Below are 11,172 nucleotides of genomic sequence, written 5' to 3'. Positions count from 1 at the left end.
TCGTACTACCCAATGTTTACTTACCCTTCTAAAATAGAAGTGACCTTAACAGTTCTTTTAAAGCGGGAGCCTGAGCAGAGGCTCGTGGAGGGGAGGAGGCGAGGGCTGGAGAACAGGTGTGCTTCCAATGCTGGATTTCCACTCTCGGGACTCTTCTAGAGCCTGCTAACCTCAGTTTCTTGACTTCAAACTTACGTATTTTAAACCAAAGGGAAAGCAGGCCCTGTTTGGAGAGTCTGAGGGTAACGGCTGCGACCCACCAGGCTGTGTGTGCTGTCAGTAGGAAGCATGGCGCACAGAGGGTGGAGCGGCTTCCAGACCAGCTGTCAGTGGCACCACCGATGGTAGCTGTAGTTCCCTTTCTACCATCAATTATACTCAAGTCATCTCCCTTTTTCTGGCATCGTGATCTCACTGGAGGCTTTTCATTAACACCTTATTCCTATAAAGCAAACAAAATGCTTGTTTTTTAAAAAGATGAGATTCAAGAAGACACATTAAGTAATATGCTTGAAAACAGCCAGGAAACCCACTGGCGGAATGCCAGTAAAATTGTTCTTAAACTGCAGGATCGTGGGTGGAAAGCATGTGACCGTGTCATCAAGGTGGGACAATCAGCCAAGTTATGTGTAATATGTTCCTATCCTGTGCAGCCCATGGGCAGGAGAGGCCCCACAGGGATCTTTTATCATTTGCCCGGCGGCCTCAGTAGATCATGAAAGGACTCTGCAAAGTGACCTCAATTTTATTTAACTTGCCTGGCAGCGGCAATTGTGGCAGGAAGCAGGACAGCCAGGTGACAGAAAAGACAAGTACATGCTCACATATGTCCTCCTGTGGGAGATAGTAACTGTGCCAGGCCCCAGGGGCTCCCACACTCTTCTATGCTCAGCTAGCCGTTCAAGACCCCTGGTGTTCAGTAATCCTGACACCAAAAATAGACCCCTGCAGGCCAACATAGGAGCGGGGAGAGGATCTCTGTGAGGCAAGTGTGGGCTATACCAATTCCCTCCATTCAGAGAGATCACCTTCTTTCCACCCTTCCTCTCTGACAAACCCTCTCGCAAACTAAGCCCAGAAGCCCACCTAGGCTCTCCCTTGCAATACAGCACCGATGGAAAATCCCTTGAAGCATCTTATTGCTGCACCTCTCCAATCATGTTCTCAGAGAACACCTCCCATCTTCCTCTCTCGTCTCTGCTCCTCAGAGTCCAGCATCACCAAAACACCTGTATCCTTTACTGCTTTGAATCTCCTATTAGCCAAGCAAGTAGATCTTTGTACCTTCTTCAGCTTCATTTGATATTTCTTAAAAACCAGATTCTGTTTTGCCACCTCTAAAAGAGGCTAGGCCCTTCAGGCACCAGAGTGGCTTAGTCGGTTAAGCATCCGACTTCAGCTCAGGTCATGATCTCATGCTTCCTGGGTTCGAGCCCCGCGTTGGGCTCTGTGCTGATAGCTCAGAGTCTGGAGCCTGCTTCAGATACTGTCTTTCTCTTCCCCTCCCCTGCTTGTACTCTGTCTCCCCAAAATAAATATGATGAAAAAAAAAAAAAGATGCTAGGCCCTTAAAACAGATCAAAAACAACTTTCCCACAAGACTTTTCTAACAGATCTCACTCCCTTCCCTCCTTAGCAATGTAAGCCTCAATACATTTACCTGCTTCAAACCCTTCAGTGTCCCATTCCTAAGGAGAGAGCTGCACCCCACCAGATTCCTCATCCCTCACTCTAACCCTTGATATTATTTGCAAAAGTTTGCATATGTACCCTTTTCTTTAAAACTGCACTTAAAAGCTTCCTCAATGGGTTCTCTATAAAACTAAATACAATGGTCTTTAGGAATGAAGTTTCTTAACAGGCATGTAAACTTCTTGGGGACTTCTCCATTTTAATACTGTAGGTGACTTTTGCACACCTTCCTCTCCCAATAGCTCCTCACACTAGAGATGTGGAAACTGAAGCCCAGAAAGTGAAGCCCATGTGTAAAGTTATGGACATGAAGGACTTCAATGGAGGAGTGGCCCCTCCCTGAGCCAGTGCTTCAGCTGCTGCTTGGAAACAGTAAAACAGTACTCACCACACTTGACCCCACCCGCATTTGTCAATTGCAGTGGCTTATTAATAAAAATATTTCCCACCCTTATTTAGAAACAGCATCTTAATGAATTAGCTACTCTAGTTTACACAGAAAGAACAAACTGACCAGATCCCTTCCCCCACAGGGCTACTCCTCATCAGCCATTTAATATGTTGATTTCAATTGTCTTAGAATTTAAATTACAGAGATAGCCTTCCTTCTGTTCTCTTCAGAATTGTTGCTTTAGTGATTACGAAGATATTTCATTGATTACATCATATAACTAATGACATCTTTTGAAAGACCATTGGCTATTGGGTAAATTGTAAACATCCAAAGTTTACTATATAATTAGATCCCAAACTAATGATATTACTTAAAATCTATAATGTTCCATTTGAGCCAAAACTTTTTTCTTCTTTTTTTGCATGCATTGCATGTTTTCATCTTTATGACTTTGCTGAAAGGAATTCCACTTGCTGGCCTAATTAATACCCAGTTGTTTGAATACTTGCATACGTCAGACACAGTGCCAAGAACTTTATATTTATTAACTCATCTAATCTCCACAATACTTCAGATAGGCATTATTATACCCATTTTTAAGGTGAGAAAGTAGACTCATTTTTTTCCACAACCTGTCACATTAAAATACTTAAAATTTCTACTTTGGCCTAAGATCTTTCAGCTTTGGCATTGATCCCTATCCTGAAAAATTAAGTTTTCTCCTGCTTTCCATCTAGGCAATTCTTCCTTTTAAGAAACCTCTTCTTTGATACAAGTCATCACATGCTTTTTACAGCTGTTTACATACCAGTCATCTCCATTAGACTGCAGTCTACTTAAAGGGTTTTGTTGCTGTTTCGTTAGTCATTATTTCTCTGAAGCGCATATACCTATAATATAGTAAGTAATCTGTATTTGTTTCTCCATTATTATGGGTGGGTCTCTAGGTAGAATGCTATAAATGCTCTTTTTCCTAGGAATACACTTAACCTGAGTAAAAATTTTCTTGGAACTCTTTACTGACAACTTGTGGATGAAATACAGGACTACTTGGGATTAACATAGGTCTCCTGTCCACCCCCCCCAACTAAAAACCAGGGGTCCAGTTTTAACTGGAAGAAAAGCACCAGGTAATTACCTCCGAACACACTTGGGGCACAGCATGTTGTCCTCCAGGTGTGGGGGTGGAAAATTGCAGGCAGGTAGCAGGAAGAGAGCACACACTCTCCCCCGTTTTTCGGGCACCCAGGCTTGCCCTGCGTGAAACTGTAGGTGAACCCAACCGTCTGTGTCTGCAGGCAGACTTCTCCCATGGACCACGCACCACCGGACTCCTGGGGAGGGAGAGAAGGAAGGATGAACACCGCAGAGCCAAATTCTAATGTACTTTTGGTCGAGAATGTATCACGGTCTTGGTGTCTTCTACTTTTCTCAAGTGCCAGCTCCAAAATATGAATCCTAGCTTAACCTGCTCTGTCCTGCCTCCTTTTAGGAAATCATGCAAAACAGTTCCTGCTACAACTTAAAACAAACAAAAACCACCTAAAAGTATACTTGGAAGGGGTATAACTCCAAATGGGTAAATGATAGTCCCAAGGTGGCAAAAGTTTCCCTCTCTCCATCCTAGGTTTGCAATAGGAACTCTTTTTTTTTTTTTTTTTTTTTAGGGGGGAGGGGGAGCTCCTTAACAAAAGATCTACCAGAGAAAATCAGTTTATTAATGTGTAGGGCACAGATCACTTGGAAAAAACCACCAACAAAACAAACTCAAAATGGCAGCTTAGAAGTCAAGCTCATATAACATCTTTTACATACAATAATGAACTTGCAAAGAAAGGACAGGACATAAGAAAGCAGTTTTAAGCTGGGAGGGAGAGGAGGGCAGATAGTGGTTAAGATAAATCTATAGGAGAGAACTAAGAAGTTTTGTTTGCAGGTTTCTCAGTTGATTGTCTCCAGCAAAAAGAGAATTTATAATCTGTAGTTAGGTAGTAAAAAATGACATTGTTCTGGGTTTACTGCTCTTGAATTGCCATCAGCTCAAAACAAGTTTTATTATAAATTTTAAAACAATTTAGAATAGGTATGATTTGGTGTGACATATTCTGGTTTCCTTCAGCAGAAAGACTAAACCAGAACAGTCTGGCCTTCATGACATAGACTTAGGGGCCAACAGGCATTGTATTGTGCTAACCAGTTTATAGTCTTCCTTAGTTTTTTGTCCTGTTAATTCTTATATTATGAGGTAGGTATAATTATTAACCTATTTTACAATGAGAAAATTCAGAACTATATTAGACAACTTGTTAATGTCATTCACTTAACAGATGCTAGAAGATCCTGGGCTTAAGCTCAGGCAATGGATTTTTAGGCCTACCTTTACTTTTTAAGTCCATAAAAAAGGGGAAAGAAATAAAGGCAAACAGATTGCCACCTCCTTCTGATGATATCAATAATTTGCAGTAGTGATTTTCAAAGTGCAGTCCCCAGACTAGCATCACCAGCACTGGATAAAAGATTGTTAGAAATGAAAATTCCTGGAGTGCCTGAGGGGCTCAATCTGGACTTCCTTGGAGCCTGCTTTTGATTCTGTCTCCCTCTCTCTGCCCCTCCCCTACTCACGTTGTCTTTCTCTCTCAAAAATAAATAAATATTAAAAGAAAAAATCTTTTTGGGGGTGCCTGTGTGGCCCAGTCAGTTAAGCATTTGACTTCAGCTCAGGTCATGATCTCATGGGTCTTGAATTCGAGCCCCGCAATGGGATCTGTGCAGACAGCTCAGAGCCTAGAGGCTTCTTCGGATTCTGTGTCTCCCCGCCCCCCCCCTTCCCTGCTCATGCTCTGTCGCTCTCTCTCCTAAGAATAAACAAACACTTTTTAAAAAGCAAAACAAAAAAATTTTTTTACTTAAAAAGGAAACAAATGAAAAATTCTCAGGCCATACCACAGATCTGAAACAGAAACTGTGGGTAGGGGCCAGGAATCACCAGTCCTTCAGGTGATTCTGATAGACCCTAATACCCTAACATCGATTGGAGGTTAGTATCAATGGCATTTTTTCCTCAACTGGAGCAGAGCCAGATCTCAATATTGGGCTTACCATAGGAGTCCTGTGGCGATTCCACGGTCTCCATCTTCCCGGCCCTGGCTGCAATTCTGGACCAGGAGGCAAACACAGCATCTGGGGCTGAAGTTGTCACAACCACGGTTTCGACTCCCTCTGAGAGAGCATCAGACCCAACAAGGGCCTGCACCCCACCCTCAGGGGAAGCAGCCCCTTCAGGAGGATGCGTCCCATGAGAAGAGATCTTTTTCTTAGAGTTTTCCAGAGACACTTCCCCCTTGTCCATCTTCAATCTTTTTTGTGATGCTGTGAGAATCTTGGCCTCCTGTGCAGTGAGGGGAATGTTCTTCTACAAAGAGGGTTGGGAAGGTTAAGTTGCTGTCAGAAGTTGAAAATTAATTTAAAAAATAAAATAACATTGTTTTCCTTAAAAACTAAAAGTTCAGCCTCATTTTTATTAACTCTGTGCACAGTTGGTGAGAAGTGGGGACGGGGTGCTGTTCTTCCTCACGGGGGGAGGGGGGGAGGAGTGGGGCGAGAAGGAGGGGCTCAGACAACCCCTCCACTGACTTTTTGATGCTAAAATAGGTAATTAGAATGAGAATTTAACCTTCTCCTGGGTCAAATCCATACAAATCACTTACCATTTGGTTAGGGTAAGCAAATTCACACAGCCGCCTGTATGCATCTAATTTCTAAGACAGGAGAAAAATGTGTTAACCATCAAGTAAGATTCCTACCCCTCCTCCCAGGAGCAATGCCTCCCACCCCGGGCCCTCACCTGGCCTTTGGTGCTCAGCTTTAGCTGCTGGCACCAGGCCCGCAGGACGTCTCTATGAAGGAGGTTGGCTGGCGGCAGTGTGGAAGGTAATGGAGGAATAGGGATTTTCTTCCGAAGTCTTACTCTTCCACTGTCTTGTGCTGTCTTTTCTGAACAGGAAGTTGGGAGGGGAATGGCGTAAAATCAGTAAGAACCCACTTTTGTGTAGCCTTCTATAATGTCCAAGTACAGGGACTCCTGGGAGGCTCAGCTGGTTAAGTGTCCATCTCAGGTCATAATCTCATAGCTCTGAGGGTTTGAGCCCAGAGAGGGCTGTCAGCACAGAGCCTGCTTGGGATTCGCTCTCTCCATCTCTCTCTGCTCCTCCCCCACTCACATTCTCTCTCTCAAAATACATAAAAATTTTAAAAATAAATAAAATGTCAATGTATAACTTAGTTCTCACAGTCCAATCCTCATCACATAGTTCAATGACTTGCCAAAGAAGACCCCATAACCTTCCAGGGACAGAACCTCAAACTTATGATTCATGTCATTCTTCTGAATCTCGTTTTTACTTCCTGAAACTTCCCACTTGCTCTTTCTGGGTGCCTTAACCCAGACTCCAAGGAAATTGTACTAGAGATCACATTTCCATTCCAGGGGAATGATTGGAATTTTCAACCTCACACTGTCAATCATCAGTGGTGCCTTGTCCTCTCTCCAAAGAACAATATAAACCACCCAGCAGTGCTCCACACAACCACTCATTCCATCTGGTCCCACTGCACACAGGTTTCCCACACACTCCCACTGTTTAGGAGAGACTTCCAGAACACACCCCTAGAACAGACAACTAGAAGGCTACACAAAAGGGAATTCTAATCATTTCATGTAAACTACAAACAAGCCTTCACCCCATCCCATCTGAGCCGGCAAAATCTTGTCCTCAATTCTTAGAAGAGGAAGTGGAGGAGTGCCTAGCTGTCTCAGTTGGTAGAGCATGCAACTCTTGATCTTGGGGTCGTGAGTTCGAGCCCATGTTGGGTGTAGAGATAACTTAAGTAAATAAGTCTTTAATAAAATAAAAAGAAAGAAAGATAAGGAAGTGGAGTTTCAAGTGGATATAAATTTATAGCAGTTTGTCCCTAAATCACTGCACACTGAGATCCTTAACACCAAGTAGCCAGTGAGGGCAAAATGATGATTGGAAACAATTACGTTGTTGGGAGTTTGGAGATCTGAAGACACCAGTTTTTTTTTTTTTAATGTTTTATTTATTTCTGAAGAGAGAGAGACAGCGTGAGCAGGGCAGGGTCAGAGAGAGAGGGAGACACAGAATCCAAAGCAGGCTCCAGGCTGAGCTGTCAGCACAGAGCCTGACACCGGGCTCAACCCCACCAACCGTGAGATCATAACCTGAGTCGAAGTCAGACGCTTAACCAACTGAGACACCAGTTTTAACAGAGATGCCTGAAAGAAGGCTTCAGGGAGACAACTCTTAAGCTGGGTCTCAAAGGAAGAGGTAGGTTTTCAGAATATAGGACCAGCTTTCTCTCCTACTTTTTCTACTCTTTCAGAAAAGTTCCTTGGTCTTCTTAAACCCGAGGTGGTGAGATTTGAGAACTTGTGGCCTTCTTACCTTTGTCTTCTTTCATAGATCTTTTTCGTTTGGTCCCTTTCCCTGGGGTTCTTTGTAACTTTGGTTCACCAGAAGCTTGCGGTTTCTCTGCTGCTTCTCTTGACACAGGTGGAGATTTGCGAGCCAAAGAGTCTTCCCCTGACTTCTTTGTGGAGTTCTGCTGGGGACAGAGGACCCAGTCAGTTTTCCCTCAGGTGCCCGACCCACCATATACACTACCTGCCTCAAGATTGATCACATCCGTGGCACCGAGGCATTCATTTGCACACACTGGGATTCTCCTCTGGGAAATCCTCTTAATACCCAGGTTTACTTACACCATAGAGAAGTAATGACGGGGAAATAGGGGCCAACTTGAAAATGTGAAGAGACAGAAAATACAGATTCAAACAAAAGTAGAAGAAACTAGGCTCTTTACTGGGAGAGGGGTGGGGCAGCCCTGGGATCACACACCATACCCCCTTCTCTCTCACCTGAAGATCTTCTTCCCCCATTCCTGTATTCTCAACCTCTTCCAAAGAACAGTTTCCCCTAGATTGCCAGGATTCTATATACTCATTCAGTGGTTTCTGTGTTTTGCCTGAAGGTATACAAATGTATTTAATTCAGCCTATCAGCCTCTCCATTGCCCCAAGGGCCAGAGAATTCCTTTCAGGGCTGCTAACTGTGGCCTGATGGTAGATCACTCACTCCACCCCAGTCTTTTATTCACATTCTTAAATCTTAAATCTTTATTCTTTTTCAGAATCTCACTTCCTCAGAGTATTCCTCTGGCAACCCTTGGAATCTTTTCAGACCAAATCAAATCTTGCAGCAATGCCTCATTTCTCCCACTCATCAGTTGCAGTTTTAAACTTGCTTGTGTGATTTGGCCAATGCCTGTTACTCCATTTGATGACCTCTATAAGGGCAGAATTTTTTTCCCTTTCGTCATAGGCACTCAGTAAATACTGGCTAATTGAACCAAATGAAACAAGAAAACGGGGAATAAAGCGATTTGATAGAGAAACTAAAATTTGTTGAGCCTCTACTTAAGGTGCTGACAAATTTTTTGTCTTCTTTCATTCACTCCTCAGCAAGTTGGTGACAACTTATTACTTTTTCAGATGCAGAGTTGAGGCTGCGTAACTTAGGACGCACAGGTAGGCCCTTCACATTGGCAACAAAGCCGAAATTTTGCTCCTAAATCTAAATCTTCTCCAGTATCCCCAAGGTGGGAGGGAGTACAGGACAAATTAACATTTGTATACTATTTTGCATCTCTATAGAAACTTAACATTCATATTCAAATTTTGCATGGGCACAGTCTTACCTCCACTACTCATTCTGGGGCCTCACAAACCTCTCTCAAAATGGCAAGGGCAAAAATGATGGTTCCAAAGAATGAGAGTCTAGAGAGTGCTCAGGTTTCCCGAGCGCGGAAGTTCGATTCTTCTGGGAAGTCCTAAACCTCTCTACCTCTAATTTCTGTCTGCGGTCCTTGTCAGTATTACCTGGCTTCTGATTATCCGCTAGCCCCAGCGACCCTGGGAAAAGACGAGTTCAGACCCAGCACTTTCGGTTTAGGACTGATGTCTGTTGAAGGCAAATTTAAAAAATCTACTTCTCTCCCAACCTCAGGTGTCAATGACCTCTCCCTGAAGTTTACCCCTCACCCTCCGTTTCCTCCGGTTACCACTTCCCTCCAGTCCTGGTAACCTGACAGTCTGTCGGAAAGGATAAAGCATCTTTTCAAAACCCAAACAGGAAACCCCGTTTCTTACTGTCTCCTCAACCCCAAAATACCAGGCTGCAATCATTGTTTAGAACTTTTATCTTCTTTTTTTTTTTTTTTGCTTTTTTTTTTTTTAACGAGAACATTCTAAGGCGCATTCTTTTCTCCTCATAATTAGAATCAAACATGCTTAGCAGGAGAAATATATGAGGAGACTCTCAAAGACAGACAGAAACAAACCCGGTAAAATTGTACTCACTTTTTTGCCTTTTGCCTTCTCCATATCCAAAGAGAAGCCAAGGTTGACAAAAATCAATCCTCACTTCTTAAATGACCCTGGGCCCAAGATTACTCTTTTAAAAGTCTCCTCCCACTTCCGGTCGCCCAAAGGCGGTCTTCTTTTCTCCTCCCCTCCCCCCTCCCCCACAATTTGTGAACGCTGATTGTGTTATTCATGGGTTGACTCTTTTATGAGTTAATTAATAATACCATCCCTACCCACTTTCTGTGAGCTTTTTAACATAGTCAACTACGGAGTAGTTCAGGAGACTTTAGGAAACTGAACTCCAGAAAAATTCAAGGCAGAAACGAAAACGGCTAGAGACTTCTGAATGGAATGTGTGAAGGCCTTTAATAGTGCACCTTGTGGAAACAATAGAATTCCAGGGTGAGACTGGTGGTTTGAAGAAGTAAAACCGTCCTCGTGTTCCAGGTACATTTAATTTCTTAAGCAAGCTGCTCAACCAATCACAGCTCCAGCTTTCCATCTGCACTTGTAACCAGCACCTTCCTATCTGCCAACGACTAAGAAGAGTAGTTTTTAAAGCCTATTGAGTGTTCGTTATGTACCAAATTTTAGGTTTAAAAGTTCAGTCATTTTTTCATCCTCCACTTTATGGGTGATACAGGCATGTATAAAATTATATTGGTAACTTGCTGGATGATATAACCAGCAAGTGAGAGAACCAGAAATCAAGTCTAGGTGAGCTTTATTCTACTCCACAAACCCCTAATCTACTAACTCCCAGGCAAGGTCAAGATTCTTTGAAATTAGTGTGAAAAATGGCTCCTCCGCGGATTGCTCCTCCCTGTCAAACTGTGGGGGATCAGAAATATGAAGTGAAGGAATTTCCTAAGTTAAGAAGAAGTGATTGTGGCTGGCACCTGGGTGGCTTACTCGGTTAAGCATCTGATTTTTGTTAAGGTCATGATCTCACAGTTTGTGAGTTTGAGCTCAGAGCCTGGAGCCTGCTTCAGATTGTGTCTCCCTCTCTCTCTGCACCTCTCCCTCTTGCACTCTGTCTCTCTCTTAAACAAAAAAATAATAATAAAAAGAACGAGTGATTCTGGGTTTCAGACCTTCCTCTGTCAGGTTACAAACTCAGCTTTGTGTCTTTGTTTTGTTTTCCTACAGCACACTGTGTGCCCCAAAATGATAAAGAATGAAAGTGACAGCTTGCTCACAGGATAGAAATACATGGACATAGAATGTAAATAAAAGGAACCCAGGAGTACATAAGAAGTATAGCTGAGGACTGAGCAATCCCCAAAGTGCCAAAGAGGAAAGCAAGTATTTAGAATCTAGATCATCTGGGAGGACAGAGGGAGGTTTTGATTGATAAGGACTTTTTCTTGGCTCATAGACAACAACCAGTAAATATTTACTAGTTAAGGTTTACATAATATATAATAGATATAAAGTATTTGAATGAATCATCTTTCTTTTCCCAGTGTAAATGGAGGTAACATTGCTAAATTCTAAACTCAGTACAAACCCAGATACTGAAATATCTCATCTTGGACAAGGTACAATCTATAATCTCTGTATTCCTAGATGGACTGTGTGTTGAGATTATGATTTAGAAATTCTTAGACCTCTCATGATTTGGGGGAATATAATTTCTGAA

At 42.8% G+C, this 11,172-nt stretch overlaps 1 protein-coding gene across 1 annotated transcript; it reads right to left on the bottom strand.

The window, feature by feature from the left end:
- Nucleotides 1-411: 411 nt before the first annotated feature.
- On the bottom strand, nucleotides 412-8,876 carry DPPA4 (developmental pluripotency associated 4). Its single transcript, XM_039244967.1, has 8 exons — nucleotides 8,864-8,876; nucleotides 8,025-8,131; nucleotides 7,552-7,708; nucleotides 5,931-6,079; nucleotides 5,794-5,844; nucleotides 5,186-5,495; nucleotides 3,225-3,420; nucleotides 412-442 (listed from the first exon to the last, which is right to left on the bottom strand). Exons 1-8 carry the CDS (start codon nucleotides 8,874-8,876, stop codon nucleotides 412-414), a joined length of 1,014 nt encoding a protein of 337 aa, XP_039100898.1.
- Nucleotides 8,877-11,172: the final 2,296 nt, after the last annotated feature.

The sequence above is a fragment of the Hyaena hyaena genome, unplaced genomic scaffold (assembly GCF_003009895.1).
Source record: "Hyaena hyaena isolate Hyena2069 unplaced genomic scaffold, ASM300989v1 scaffold_251, whole genome shotgun sequence".
In the NCBI taxonomy this organism is placed as follows: domain Eukaryota; kingdom Metazoa; phylum Chordata; class Mammalia; order Carnivora; family Hyaenidae; genus Hyaena; species Hyaena hyaena.
This window is presented reverse-complemented; position numbering and strand designations above follow the sequence as displayed.